Below are 15,969 nucleotides of genomic sequence, written 5' to 3'. Positions count from 1 at the left end.
TGCTGATTATGTGTGTGTGTGTGTGTGTGTGTGTGTGTGTGTGTGTGTGTGTGTGTGTGTGTGTGTGTGTGTGTGTGTGTGTGTGTGTGTGTGTGTGTGTGTGTGTGTGTGTGTGTGTGTGTGTGTGTGTGTGTGTGTTTGTGTGTGTGTGTCTGTGTCTGTGGTTTTGTGTCTGTGTTTCACATTTGCAGGGGCAATTATATATTAAGGTGTGTGTAAATCAACAGCATGTTGCCATGTAGTTTGGGCCCTTAATTGACCTGAATTGATCAAACTGCAATTCATGGATATTTGACAATGGGTGCTGGAAGTTGAAAATAGATGGATGTGTGTGAAGCCCACATATTCCCTTAAAATGTAAATAAATATTCATGTGTCAGATTGGTGGTGGTCTACTTAGGTATGAGAGTAGTCATCATGAAATTAATGGTGTTGCATATTTGTATTTGTGTGAGTGAGGGATAAGACTACATTTATGCTATGCAATTTTGTTTGCTATTTTTGCAGGGAAATTTGCACTGGCGACATAAGGAATGCAACCTTTGCGACATTAATCAGGAGCAGGGACGATTGGAATCTGGTCAAGATAGACTGGTTTGCCTGTAATTACAACAGAGACCAAATACTACAACTCCGGGTCTCACCTATCTGATATCTTGTTATCTTTAACTGTTGAAAGTCTATTTCAACACCTCTCTTAAACACTGTAACAAAATTCAAAGGTAAAAATGAATTGTGCAGGCATACCGGTCACACTTCCATAAAGCAAAAACAACACACCATCCCTATATTTCAAATGCAAACTGGGCACTTTGTAAAGGGGCGAACGGGAAAAACTGTGCCTTTTTTACATGTCCTCCACAACAACAGGCTTTGTTTGGCGTTGGTAGTCCACTACTTCAGCGACAAACAGCGAATGTAAAACAAACCGTCATTCAACATTAAGACATTTTCATATATTTGGGGAACTGCTGAAGCTTATTGTAAAATAATTATTATATATATTAAGAACGAAGAAATTCACAATGTAATAACATTAATTCGCAGTTACAAATGCGGACGTACTGTCATTAGCCTACATGAGCAGGCGTCACGAAGCAGAGGCTTCTAATGTGTGGCTTTAATGGACTGACCTTATCCTATTCCTGCTGGTATTTTAATGTAGGCTACTTCTTTATGCATTTCAGGTGGCCCTTTCAAGATGTAGCCTACACCGGGAACTACACACTCTGTCAAGCTAAAGTTCAATTTAGGAAATGTTTCTTTTTTGTATTGCAATAGAAATCGTCACCTGCATCTAAGGTATGCTGTGGTCCGACTGGGCTACGGACACGGTCACCATGGTGTGCAGATTTGGCAAAGTGCTTTCATTTCAAAAGTCACATTTCAAAGGTTACTTACATAAATATATTCGGGAGCTTACCTTTTGGCCAAACTGGAAAGCGTTAAATCGCCGCGTCCATCGACAGTCTAAATGCAGTTCTGCGGGGTTACAGAGTAGCAGACCGACTGCCTCGGAGGATCTGCTCTACGGGTCTGCAATCTGCATCAACAACTCAGCCACTCGCAGGGAGCCCCCAGCTGACGTTAGTGAGGCTACTGTATGTACCGTTTGGGTCTGCCGAAACACCAGTGATCCTGTGGCCGAGCGTATCAGAGGGAATGCGTTGCCCACGAAGTGGAGATGTGCAGAACATCCCCGACTCCCCTCTGGCTGAGTGTTTTATCTGTAAGATATTGTGTCTAACCTTATGTCACGCGCATGATGCAAGAAGCCTACACATTTGCGCTCAACTAAAAGGAATACTCCTCAGCCAGAGCGGCTGTCTGTCGGTCTGTCTGATAGATATAAAGACATAGACAGACAGACAGACAGACAGACAGACAGACAGACAGACAGACAGACAGACAGACAGACAGACAGACAGACAAATAGGCAGACGGACAGACGGACGGACGGACGGACATAGGCACGTTTTTAAAAGGCTTGAGAATAGCGCCCTCTGCTGGAAAGGGCAGAATAGATTTTCTACCTAGACGGATGCACGTGAGATGGACGCTTTTTCTATTTAACAAAAGACTATCATTATTTTTCTTAAAACACCAGTATTGGTTATTTTGGTATAAAAAATGCGAACATTTTGTAATGTGGGATGTTTTATCAAAATATGTTTTTTTTGTGTGTTTTTATGTTTCTGTCAAAAACATGGATTTGAAAAATAACCGAATAGGTCAAATATCTACTACTAGTATCTGCTACTATCGAGACAAACCTCAAAGAAACCTAATGGCGAACCGACAAGAGTGATTTGATGAAAATGTGGCAAATCATACAATAAAACCACAATGATTTCTAACCATATTATGGACTCAAAAACATAATATTGATTGTATTGAAATCATTTTCAAACTATTCATCAAATAATTGAATTATTTATAAAATATGAATATTTTTAAATATGACTAGGCTATAATTGGCTGTAAAATGTAATAACAAGGTCATTATGCACTGTGTTATAGGTCTGATGCTTAACCAACAAATAAATTACAAAAATATTGTTGGTGAAAATCAATAAATAACTTCCTTTTACAACACTTTTTAGCGCCAAATGTGACTATTCTTTCATCCAGTAGAGGGGGGTCTTATGTTGGTCAATGCCAGAGTTTGCTCAGCACAAAATGGGCTCCACTCCAGTGTACTTTATGAAAGGGCTGAAACAACTCCAGATATGAGACAGGAGGAGGGCACAGCCTTCTCCCCGGATCCCAATTATCAACACATTTGAAGAGACCTGAAAGGATGGGCACAGACAATTCGCAACCACATGATCAAACTGTGGATATTTCGGGTGTTTGTTTAAACAATGAGGATATTATGTAAAAACAATAATAATATTTGATTCTATATTTTCCAGAAAGGAAATTGGATATGGGTTTGGAATACTATCTTGCAAACAAATGTTCTTGTTCATTTTAAAAGACATGTTTGCTTTAGGTTAAGATCATTTCCCAAACCTGACCTTTATTGGAATGATATTATTTGCATCTTCACTCACGGCCTTTCTCAGAGTTGTTTTTATATGCAACTGGTTAAGCACCAGATACATTGCACCAGGACCTCTGGACTTGGCTTTGATAGTCTATAGAAGGTGTGATGGCTCAGCTATGAGTGATGAGGGCGCCATTTACTGATTAGAATCAGTTAAGACCGAAACAGCTCTTTTGTATGGTGAGAGGGATCTCACAAAGCCGGCCCACTCGATAGGGGACACCATGTAGTTTGCCTATCAGGTTGCTGACTAAGCAGGTGCCAGATGGAGTTATGGCACACCTTGAGACAATATTCTGCAGGGAGTTCCTCCCTCTCTCTATCTCAGAGATGTGTTTGTCAGCCAGCTGACACCAGCCATCTGAAATTCATCACATCATTAGATCAGTGTGTATTTCTACCATCAGGGTTGTCTGTCAGAGGCTCCAAGTAGCACCTCAGCCTCTGCAATAGGACAAGGTGTCTGTTTTGTGGAGTCCCATATTATTCAGTCCCGTGGACTATTAACATTCAATCTCAGATAATTGTTGTTTATTTCAGGAGGGACGCTGTTGTAGGTGCATGTTAATAGGAGGTGGTTATGTTTCATATTCAGTGCGTCGTGCAACATGAAGCTTTAAACACTACAATTATGCTGGTAGGCCTATAACATGTGAATATCTTTGAAGTTGTATTTTCTGTAAATAGGATCTCATAGGAAGTCAATGGTAAATATCTTCATTGATGCTCAACTAAGAGTATCAAAAATGTGTTGCATTTCCATTGTGATTTTGATCGATCAGCGGCCTTCAATATATTCTGATGGATAATAATAAACAGTAGAATAATCCCAATACACGCGGTATTGGGATTATTCAGTTATGATTTTCTCACAGGCTGGGCGGAGCGCAGCAACATGTTGCCTAAACTCCTTGAACGCGCCTCTGCGGCCCATGCGCAGTGCTTGACGTTTTGAAGTCGCTCCTCCGGGGTGTTTGAACAGGAAGGCGGACATGTTGGCCAGGCTGTGGGAGAAAATCGGGCATCGTCTGATTTTTCGAAAAATAACAAAAACTGAAGTCTGATTTATGCGTGGCGAATCGGAAAAAACGACTTACCTAAACAACAACAAACGACGATCAGTGACAATGTACGGCATGCAGCGGGAGGACCGCCAGGGAGGGTTTTAACAACACCGTGTTTTAAACTGATCGAAATTTGGAAGAAGTTTTTTCACCACTTCTACTTTGCAGCTGTCAGACTCGTTTGAGGCTTTTTTATGCATATGCCTGGCACGGGTATGGACATGGGCCTGGACTAATCTTTCCACATGTATCACTTTGTAATCTATCGCATTTAAGTTTTACTCATCTTTTGTCTGATGCACATACAATTTTAAACCCTTATCCTCTGCGGCATCCTGTGGAGGCTGACTAATCTGTTGCCGCATTTATCTGGTGCTGCTGAAGTGGACTTGCACTCTGGGATCTATATTTTTTAATTGGAAGATGTGGCATTTTTGTGTTGAACCCCGCTTTAAAAGTTTTGTGGTTTGTGTGAATTCGAGAAGAATTCACACACTTTGAAGTGCGGTCCAGTGCTCACACGAAGAAAGGGAACATTTGGCTAGCTAGCTACCACTGGCTGCTAAGCTAGCTAGCCTCCTGGCTCGTCCGTAAGGCTGGTTTTTGTTCACAGCGAAGCGGTGGAACTCACCATAAAAGCAAAAATGTCAGCCGGAGAAAGTTTGGAGGCTCGGTTTGAGAAAATCGATGCCATGCTGAAGGATCCCAAGTCGGAAGTGAACACCGATTGTCTTTTGGTGAGTTTACAGCTCGGTAGCTGGTTTAGTAGCCGTTCGGGGTCAGACTACTCCTTGGAACAGAACAACACTGGAGGAGCACATCACCCAGGTGTGAAGCCTCAGTTTGTTGTAGATATAGGCGACCGGTAACCGGCCTCCTCTCTAACAACTTTTAAATAAACTCTAGATGCATTGTAATTTAACTTATAAGGAATTTGAATATGTATCTTTCATATGCCCCAGGATACATGCCGTTCACGTAACTGGCAGCTTCCCATCTATCAAAATATTTCAATAGTAGTTTCATCAGTGAGTGTATTCATGTTTCTCCACACAATTTCAAAATAGCATCCCTGAAAACGTATGGGAGTATTATTACTGGCTTAAGCCATTAACAACATATAATTTGTCAGATATGTATGCAGGGCACATGTTCGAATCATTGATTATGTGAATACAATCTCAGAACAGTAAAGCACGAGACTGCACAAACAAACATTGACCTTGATTTTGTGACAAGCTAAATGGGTACTATTTAAACTGAATCTGTGGTTTATAGTTGAGTCTCTTTTAGATTTCTCAGTTTCTGCATTTGTTTAAAAACCCAGGAGACAAAGCTGCATTAGTACACCTGTCTGAGGCAATGTGGCCTAGCCGTTTCCTCCATGTATGCATCACAGCTCATGATGTGGTTCTCCTGTCTACAGAAGGCGGAGGCTGCCACATGCTCAGTTCACTTAGAAACACCTCCACAGGTCTTTATTACAGGAGGCAGGCAATCCAACCTCACTGTGACTCCTGGCAGCAGTAGACCGCAGGAAGAGTTTTTACAAAACAAGACGTTTGAAGCGGTTGATTATGTATTGGGACAATCACAGCTATGGTGACACAACAAGGCAGGCCCACACTTTTTTTAATACAGACAAATGTATATGCAATGTATCTATACACTGATGGGTTCCAGGGCTCAGATTATGTACAGATCGATCATGTGGCATTCTAAACAAATGGATTGTCTTGAGGCTTTTGTCCATTTCCTGAGATTGTTTTGTATAAGTGTTTGATTTGTGCTTGCAGGTATGGTAGGGTTGGTTTGTTTGCGTTGTGTCGGGGTTCTCATTGTGCGTACATTTATTTTACAGGTTTGACGGTCCAACAGTAATGACAACATGGGAGCTCCATTAGCATTTAGATCATTTTGAGCATTATAATTGTATGAAATTTGAATACTGAGGAAATTCTTGCGGTCACAGGACTCACTCTTATTACGTAACGGTTGATGCACACGTACATTTGGGGAAGAGTTTTTTTTTTTTTTTTTTTTGGCAAACACTTGTGTAGGTTTAGTTCTCACTTTCTCTCCATTAGAGAAGTTGGCTTGTCTTGGTGACCTCTGAGCCGGTTGTAGAGTAAAAAAAAACAACTAATTAAAACTCTGCTATAAGTGCACACACGGTGCATTTTAATGGCAAAAAAAGGGCTGTGGGGAATGTTCCTGCCGGCAGCTACATACACAAGGGTGTTGTTCCTCTTTCCCCCCCCCTCTCTTGCTCTGCAATCTTCCTCTGATCAATGAATGGAGGCCTTTTGCCCAGGCACTCTCCATGCAGCTCCACCCACAGCTTAATAAAATTCCATGCTAATCAAATAACCTCTTGTCTTTGACTGGGCTAGAGTCCCCCTGTGTGTCCCTGAGCCATTCTGTCCGTCTGTAGAGAGTGAGAGAACGTCAGAGAGGGATAGAATGCTGAAAACAGGCATGCAGGCTCTGAGGTAGCTGGGTGTGGGCTCAGCTCTGCACCCATAAACCAAAATTATGTGAACGAGAGACTCATGTTTCTCAAGGCCTTGAATCGGGACATTTAACTCATGAACAAGCTTCTAGCATGCGTTACCTATGAGTAATGGGTCCCACTGAAAAGCACAATGCAGGCCTGTTACTGGCCCCTCTTTTTGTACCCGAGTGTCCGACCGGGGTTATGTTATTGCCCCAGTGTGTATTTGCGGTGGTCGGGCCTGGGTTTACTAGTCCTGTGTTGCCGCTTGGCCTGTGTGTGTGTGACGGGGACATTCGGCCCAAACCGGCCCACTTGGCTACAGGGTGGCCTGAGCGCAGGGGTGTACTCTGTCATCCTTATCTTCTCCCTCCCCTAAATATTTTCTGCTGAGAGTGGAGGGTCTTATCTGGGTTGTGTTGCCCACCATCACTGTCCTCCAGGCAGGCTCTTAAGAGCCATTCTGAACAGGCCAAATTCCTTGCATTGTGATGGCAAGGCTCACCGACGTCAAGCTAGTGTATATTGTCGATGTCCGTTTGTTTATCTGTGGGCCTTAATGGTGCACCTGGTTCAAACATTTTACAATGCGGTACAAACGGAATACCCACAGCAATAACACATTTACCCACTTAGAGGAATGGAACAATTCTTGATTGCATTGTGGGGTCTGCTCATTCTTTTGGGCCCTTTATGGAACAGGCTGCTTTCAAATTTGTGCAGTGAAATAATGAGGATACGCTGGGACATGTTGGGTTTTGATATCGGCCCTGTTTAAGGTAAACTTAAAACTTCCTGCCGCCCTCATTGATGTTGCTGTAACATTTGCACGTAAGCTCTGCACTCTTCAGCTGTTTTGTATGTTACTTTGAATCTTAATCTGTATCTGGCTCCAATAACAGACCAGCATAGCCATGGATTCAGACCCTCGTAGGAGCACAATATGGCGTGATCAGGCCAAAAGCTGGTTGCCCCCACCATTTTGCGATCCATCCATATCGTTTATCGCACTGAAGAAATAGGCTATCATGGCACCACACCTTTGTGTCAAACCCACACTCGGAAATGCTCACTTATCATTTCTAAATGTAAGACTGTCAATTATTTTAAACAATTTACCATTAATTGTCCACAAAAAAGAGAGGACGAATGTCTGATAATTGGTTGAATGCCGCCTGATATGTCATTGGAATCATTTTGGCTGGCTAATCATCAAATATAAATTGCTGTTTAAACGGCCACGGCTTGAGTCTTTTTCCCCTCTTTGACTGAAGTCAACTTTCTTAATCTCTCTGCCAGGTCTGCTGTTGATCAAAATAGTAGGTACCACCGTTTGTTTGTGTGTCCGATCTGCTCCATTTGGCTCACACACTATTTTGATCAATTTAATTTGAGTTCCCATTTTATGATGGCGAAATCAAAGGGGCCAAAATTATTCAACCATGCTAAAACTGGAAATCTCCATAAGAACTTGGAATTCCTTGGAGCAGACTGGATGTATATTGCTGTGATGCTACAGCAACGAGATTGTCATGCCTTCCCCTTTTAATAATGCAGACAAAAGTTAACTATTAGTGTGATTAGGCATGTAACAATGCAGTAGGCTCTGCCTAGGCAGGGGAGCAGTCTTCATCCGGTAACCTTTGTCTTGAATGGACAAACATAGGGTGTTGCATGCACTGATAGCGCAGCTTTAGGTTTTATGGCCTTCAATCTCTGCAAGTTATACATTTGGACTGTTACGACGCTCTGTCATAACAGACAATATTGCACATCTGACAACAGAATCCATCATGTCTAGTTTGAAGGTGGAGCGCCATGTCAATTACACAGTATCAAATTATAAACTGCACTGCCGCTAGTGTGAATGTCAGTTAAGCGAGGCAGTGCTGGGCAATGGGTGTGCATTGTTGTTTTTTCTGTTTCAGCGTTACATCTCTCTCCTATTGTTAGTGGCTAATACAGGTCGGCCATTTGTAAACTGCTCCTCAGCTATTCACCCTGCACTTAACAATGGCTCCAGCGATTTGTACCTTTTTGTTCCTCAGCTGGGCAATCATGTACTGGAATGCAGGTTAAAAACTATTCACTCTGAGGTAATTTACCTCCGGTTTCTTCCTGGTGAATCGCAAGGCCTTCTGCTTTCTATCGCCTGTGGTAACTGAGGAAATGGGCTTCGCTCTTGCAGTGTCACTCACACATGATTCAGCAGCCTCCCAGGCCTAATAGTCACAACCTAAAGTGAGTCCACATCCTTGCTCATCATTTGTTAATACATTTGTTTGGATGAGGTCAGCTGTCCTATGCGAGATGGGGAAAGCACTGTAACTTTTCTGTGTCCTGGACTTGGTTGGTGGGACCACGGGAGAGTGCTCCTCTTTTGCAAGAACTCAATTATATTTTGACATGAAAGCCTTTGTGACAGTGATTCTGTCTCGGCTGGGGCCTCATAAAGAAATGGAATGCCCTTGTTTTGCCATGGCTGCGTTCACTGTCACTGCCGTTTATCAAGCGAGACTGTTGGACACGCAGTCTTTCTCTCCTGTCAGTCGATATCACATACTGCCCGAGTATGTGAGCGGGGCTTTGAGCACAAGAGTTTGGTCCGAGGAGGCGAAGGAGCTTGCCAGTAGCCTACACTCTGCCTACGAGGGGGTTGCAAAGTTTCTGAAACTGCGGCTATTTCAGCGCGTACATAAATAAACCTGACAGAAGAATAGACCCAACTGTCCCTTAGTTCCCTATTTCTGTCTAGGCCTATCCCAGAAGCCAACGTTGACGATTTAGGAAGGGGAAGCGATGTGGTATTACATTTTCTGAATGGTTTTGTAATTGGCCTACATTACCGCCGCTTGTGTTTACACGGGCCCAGCCCATACATTCGCCCTTCTTTGCATGGCACCCTAAATGGCGGTCTATGGAGCCTTTGCTCACTAATGAATGTGAGAAGTGTATTGTCTCGCAGAGGTGGCAGAATTGGAAGTGAAATGTATGGCTTGACTCAGGCCGGTCCACATGCCTTGTGCTGGCAGGGCAGCGAGGGGAAGATGTGGCCGTGTCGTCCCATGGAAACATTTTCTTTCTTTCCCTTTTTTCGCTCCCCAACTCAAATGTCTGGAAAAAGCCTGTGTGCATATTTCTCTTCCCCTAAAGCTTAGAGAAATAATTGCCGCGCGTTAGGCCAAGCGCTTGGCCTGTGTGTTCAGTATAACTATCCGCTCATTAGGTTTGCCACATTTCATTAATGGGTGAGATGATGAGCGCGTGTGTGTTTCACGCAGTAAATCCCAGAGATGTGTCACTAACCCACCGACCCGCACATCCATCCATCCATCCACCCGCCCGAAGCGGCATCACCACAAGTAGGAGAGGGAGCCCAGCCCTGGCAAGACCCTGGTCTGTTTTCCCAGCCATTATTTTTCCCAAGACTGTCCCCTATGATTTGTTGGCCCTCCAGTGTCTCCTGCCTGGTCGTGATGTATGGTGGCTGAATTAATGCAAGGGGGTGTCTATTTTTGTTTGCCTCTATAGTTGGATTTTTGGAAAATTGTGAAGGCGGTGTGGTCCACCAAGTAGTACTGGCCAGCAGTTCTTGTATTGCTGGAGAGCCGTTGATGGGTTTTTGAGCTTGATTACCGTTGTCATGTGCTTACTTCCAATTGATTCTTGGCTAGTCTTGCATCCTAAGAGGACGGCTCATTGGCTACATGATTAGTTCGCAATCTTGGTGGGGAACTTGATTTGTTATGCGTGTTGGCCCGCTACATAAATAAGCATTTTTCCCATTTTGTGATTTACGCATAACATGTGTGTCCCCTCTATTCGTTGCCTCCTCTCCTTCTATCGAGGAGTATTGTATTGCTATGACCTGCTGGTCTTATGCTTGTACCGTTCTGCTAGGTGGTTGGTGTACACTGGACCACTGTGTCCGGGCCCTGTTGACACAGGGCTGTTGCTGCTTCCTCTTGCCCAGCAGCCAACCCGACTTACTCACAAACATCTTTAGAAGCGCCACTCCATGCTTCAGATAAGATTTTAATTTAAGTGTACGTGTGCCATGGTGGCACACCCTGCTTCTCTGCCATTATACACCATTGATTATTTGTACCAGTTCCTCTTTGTAGTAAAATAAAAACTACAAGAAAGTCCCCATGACACAAAGATCACACAAGCGCACACACACACACACACAGTTTAAGTTCCATAAGCACTGTAGTCCAACCTATGTTCGCCGTTGTTTTAAAGTCTTAATATTTTCTGCTCTATTCTTTCAGTAAATCCCGCACATCTGTCTTAATCCGTATTGTTTTTTCCTTCACTGTTCATTTTGGTAGAGGAGGAGGAGGGAGGGATAGGTGTATGGCCAGGGTGCAGGGGACGGGGGGGTTCATAATAGCATGCTGATTGAAAATAAGGCTCCCTATTTGACTTTGTACTTGGGATGGATTCCCCCCCACCCCCTTCCCTTTCTTCCCTTTACTTTTTGTTGGGAACTTGTTTGGCCGCATACTTAAAATAGCTCTCTGACGTGTACGGTCCTGTGGAGGAATGTTGCTGTGGCCGTCCAGCGCTCTCTGCGGCAGGAAGTTATGCAAACGTGCTCCGCTGAGCACAGGCGCTGTGTGATTAGCCTCCTAACGGTCTCTCTCTCTTCATACGCCTTTTTCTTCTGCCTCTTCTTTTTTTTTTTTTTCAAACAAATCACATACTGTATGACCATCAAGCCCCCCCACTCCCCCCCCGTTCCCCCCTGAACACACTGGACCCTTTGCGTTTCTACAAGCGTCTCCCCCCGCCCCTGCCGTCGGCCTTCCTTGGGTGAACTCATGAGGCTTGACTTCATGAGGTTTTTGTTTTTCGGGTTTTTTTAGCTCGGTTCAGCCGTTCTGTTTACATGCGTCGCAGCATTTGCCCCAGTTACTCTTCTGTTTTTCTTTCATTATCCAGACTCCTGTGAATTCCTGTGTTGTGGTCTTCCTTCCCCATCCGCACACCTCTTCCCATTCTTTCCTTTTGCCTTGTCCCCCTCTCCCTCCCCTCCTCGTCCTCCACCTCCTTCCCCCCATCCCTGAGGCGTCTGGCAGGGTTTATATCCCCTGGTGGGGTGTTATGGGTGGGGGCGTGGCGGGTGCCTCACGTCCACTGTAGTGCTCAGCAGGAGCAGCAGTCACTTAAGAGGATTCCTCCTCCGTCTCGTCTGAGCTGCTGAATCACCATGTGTCATTGTTTTGCACAGAGATGCCAAACGAAGCAGAATTCATCTTGGGCGGGAATCCAGAGCATGCAAGAGATGTCATTTGTTGCGTATGCGGCTTGTTTTCTTAAGGATCTGTTATCACGATAAAGAGATTTGCATATTACAATCTTATCCCATATTTAACGCTCCTCACAATGAATCATAGGGTGATTTGCCGTGAAATCAGTTATTGCCGTTTGCCATTCTCAGCCAGATTCATACGAGTTGTTGTATCTGAAATTGATCATTGTGCATTCAGAAGGGGAGTTCAAAACACACCAATTATTCAACATGATAGTCAGTGCTGTGATTATACGGTTGCCTGTGATGTGCTGCTGACGGTTACCCTCCGCTCAGACTACCCAGAAGCAGCTGATCATGGCAATGTCACAGTTAACTTCATAATCACAGCGCCACATATAGTGTGTTTATAGGCTAACTTTAATCTTGTTGTGTTGTTATTGGCACTCATTTTGAATAAGCGGCCACCATAGGGAAAACATTAGAAATCTTTAAAGTAATTAGAGGTGTATTCTCCTCAGATGAACAGGAGCTAGGCTAGTGTAACTCTGCAAGTCAATCCAATCGGCTATTTGAGAGCAAATGCTAACCCAGCAAACTCCCTTTCTGGACGCACGATGATTTGGAATTAAACAACTTGTCGCAATATGGAGCCATTAACAGATACCTCCGGATATCCCTTCAAGAATGGGAAGCAAAGTCATAAATCACATTTTTCGTTTTTACCACAACATCATTTATTTTAATATTTGAAAGACATTTTAATCTTTGAAAGTGCATTTTCCTATATTATAGAGTGGTTTACATTGCATGCGAGTAGGGATGACCCTCCTTGTATTAAATCGTCCAGTTCAGGGTCTTTGATCAGATCAGAATCCAGTGACTGGCTGACCGTGTGTGAGAGACCTGCTGAAACAGGGCTGTTTCTACATCTTCGAGCTGTTAAACTTGCATCTTCACTCCATGTATGCTGGTGTTTGTGTAACGGTCATGTGTCAACCATCCTGGATTAAAGCAGATTAGATTAAATCCTACCAGTTGCACTTCCCCTCATGCCTAGCCGAAGGCTAACTAGCCCTTATGATTACAGCTGGTCACCAACCCTAGCACACCCTCAGTCTATGGTGTTCTGCTTCACAATCATTGCATAGTTTCGATCTAGTCGCTATAGCAGATCTTCTCATTATTTACCCTTTTTATTATTTCACAAGAATGTTATCTTCAGCTGAATTGTTTTGTGAGGGGTGTTAAACTGGGTCAGGATTTGAGGAACGTAGCATGTACAGCACCCTCTGTCAGCATTGTAGCCCTAAAAGGTCGGACAATATTTCTTGACATGTAGGCTAGTCCATCTGATTCCCAGCTCTACGAGTGTTGTGAGGCAGATCATCAAATAGCTGGTCCTCTCTTGAGTTAATAGAAACATGTATGTCATCATTTGCTCCCCATGAAATGTGCCATACAATTAAAAACGTTTTATTAAAGCGGTTCATCACCTACTGAACCCTTTCGTAGTGGACTGTCATCAAAAGTTCATTTTGTTAACAATTGTGTTCACCTGAGGCCTTCTAGAACAGTGATCCTTATTAACTCCTTATTAAGTGTCTGTGGCCCTAGTTTCTGCAGTGTGTCCTGCACAGTTGGCACTAGTCGGGTCTTGTCGGCGGTCTTTTGGCCGATTCTGCAATTAAATCAGAGTCGGAGGCAGTCGGTGAGGGAGATCCCTTGAATTGTCTGTTCAGGCTAAGCTAATCGATGCACGGGCCTCAAGGTAACAATTGCTAGGACGAACATTAACTAGAAGCCTGGTTTACTGATTTGATTTCAGTGTTGTTTGGGTTCTTTCAAACCCAGAACCCAAACAACAGTGCTTATCTAGGGATGCTGCCAGCAATCACAAGGGGGACTGTAGGGAATTCATTGTAACATTTTTGCGTTTCATTTTTTCTTCCCCCTTCTAGGATGGCTTGGACGCATTGGTGTATGACCTCGACTTCCCTGCCCTGAGGAAGAACAAGAGCATTGACAATTTCTTGAATAGATGTAAGTACCCTACCCCAGCAATGTAAGCTATTCACAATGCTTCCCCCCCCCCCCCACCCCTCCTGTCCTCCTTTCTGTGCTGACACCCGCCATGTCTCCAACAACGACATGTTCATAATCAAACCCCCACCCCCCTTTTAAAAAAACCTGCATATGGGTTTATGCCCCAGCTAGGTTCAGTAAAGAAGGCCGTTATAGGGTCAACGCCTTTATGTGGGCCAGGGCACCCAATTGTGTCTGTTGCTTTGGCATGGTCCACAAAAGGGGGCTTTCATAGATGGCCAGTGACCCAAATGATGCTTGTTCCCTTTATCAGCGTCACATCACCACTTTGAATCGTGCCATTAGTACGACACGTATGCACTGGGCTTTTATGTTGCAAAGTGCACGACGGTATCACGGGAAAAACTTGAAGGGGTAGTAATGTGATATAGAGGTACTTGTTCCAATAAAACGCCTAGGTAGTCAGTCGGGCTCTGACCTTTCTCCGTCAAAGTATGCACATGATCTCTAAGTGGTTTACTGCAAATCACTTTCTTGTCATGGTAACATTTGTACCACCACTATCAAGCTTGTAAATTATTTTTGATAGTAGTATTTTATTGTCACTCCAGCCTTTCAGGTTAAATCCTCAGTTATACTTTTATATACATTCATGTAACACGTTGTCTCAACTGTTAAATAACTAGCAATTACACGTAAGTCATATGAACAAAGCAGTTTTAAGACCCCATTGATGATGAAAGCAGAACTACTAAAGGTACCGAGAAGAAAACAATTCAGATTTACAGGCTGCAAAGCCCCAGGCAAAGGTTCCACCACGCATTGAAAGTGCGCTTGGGAGTTGGTACACATCTAGCAGGGCTCATCAGCCAACTGCCGTGGGACATGGGGGTGATGGACTTGATGTCTTGTGATGGCCTGTGCGCCACTGGCATGCCGTGCCTGAAGGGCTCGCAACTCCAGTCCCTGATGTGTTGCACCATGCATCGCATCAGCTGACTTCGATGTGCGTAGAAGAAGCGGGCCTTTCTTGGAACCCTTTTCTCCTATTGAGCCGCTCTTATTCATCAGCCCAGTTGGAACCATTCTAATGCTGCCCTCCATGCGAATCTCAGGGTTGTGTTCTCTGACTCACTCTCTGAAATGTTTTCATTATAATAAGCCTTGGTGTTTATTTATAGATCCATTGAACTTGGATACCCTCACTCTCTTCTCTCCCTCCCCTCTCTATTTCCTCCTCGGCCTCTCTTCTCCCATCCCTCTTATTTTCCTCTTCTTGTTCTCAATTCTCTCTCTCTCTCTCTCTCTCTCTCTCTCTCTCTCTCTCTCTCTCTCTCTCTCTCTCTCTCTCTCTCTCTCTCTCTCTCTCTCTCTCTCTCTCTCTCTCTCTCTCTCTCTCTCTCTCTCTCTCTCTCTCTCTCTCTCTCTCTCTCTCTCTCTCTCTCTCTCGTGTGCACGTTGTGACCCATTGGAATCAGACAGTCCAACTATGACCAAATTTGGCAGATCAGAGAATACCGATCTGCCCATGGGGGGAACCGGCATTGTTACAGCGGGGCTCCAAAACGTTGTTCCTTCGGCCGCCGTGTCCGCCAAAATACGTTTTCCTCTTCTGATGCGCTTGCAAACATGTTTGCGGTGTCTGATTGGATAAATCCCTCCCCGCTCCATATGGACAATGCAGGGACGCTCACCTTTTGATCAGAGACGCTTTTATAGGCTTTTAAGTGCAACCGCTTGGCTAAGCGTACAGGGCTAGCTTGCAGGAGTTGCTCCCCGGGGCTGTGGGTTAACTAGATGCTCCCTGCTTTCTCCGATGTGTGTGGGCTCTCTATGACCTCTTAGCGTGTGTGGAGGACTCATCTGCTGTGTGTCTCCTGTTTTTCTCCTTCCAGATAAAGACACCATCAGTAAGATACGGGATCTGCGCATGAAAGCGGATGACTATGAGGTGGTCAAAGTTATTGGGAGAGGAGCCTTTGGAGAGGTGCAATTGGTAAGACCTCCATGGCCCACTTCATAAGAGGGATCTTCAAAGTGAAATAGTCTGTCACATATA

The 15,969-nt window shown here is 44.2% G+C and overlaps 2 protein-coding genes across 3 annotated transcripts in view; one reads left to right on the top strand and one right to left on the bottom strand.

Moving 5' to 3' along the window:
- Positions 1-1,836, bottom strand: part of greb1l (GREB1 like retinoic acid receptor coactivator) — a 49,696-nt gene extending 47,860 nt beyond the window's left edge. Inside the window, exon 1 of the mRNA XM_030363828.1 lies at positions 1,424-1,836. The gene's annotated coding sequence lies outside the window, so the exon portion shown is untranslated. The remainder of the gene's footprint in view (positions 1-1,423) is intronic.
- Positions 1,837-3,733: 1,897 nt separating this feature from the next.
- Positions 3,734-15,969, top strand: part of rock1 (Rho-associated, coiled-coil containing protein kinase 1) — a 35,606-nt gene continuing 23,370 nt past the window's right edge. For both annotated transcript variants that reach the window (XM_030362720.1, XM_030362719.1), the window contains exons 1-3: positions 3,734-4,850; positions 13,826-13,907; positions 15,806-15,906. In XM_030362720.1, the coding sequence (XP_030218580.1) occupies positions 4,758-4,850; positions 13,826-13,907; positions 15,806-15,906 (276 nt within the window). In that variant the 5' untranslated portion in view covers positions 3,734-4,757. The remainder of the gene's footprint in view (positions 4,851-13,825; positions 13,908-15,805; positions 15,907-15,969) is intronic.

The sequence above is a fragment of the Gadus morhua genome, chromosome 8 (genome assembly GCF_902167405.1).
Source record: "Gadus morhua chromosome 8, gadMor3.0, whole genome shotgun sequence".
Classification (NCBI taxonomy): domain Eukaryota; kingdom Metazoa; phylum Chordata; class Actinopteri; order Gadiformes; family Gadidae; genus Gadus; species Gadus morhua.
This window is presented reverse-complemented; position numbering and strand designations above follow the sequence as displayed.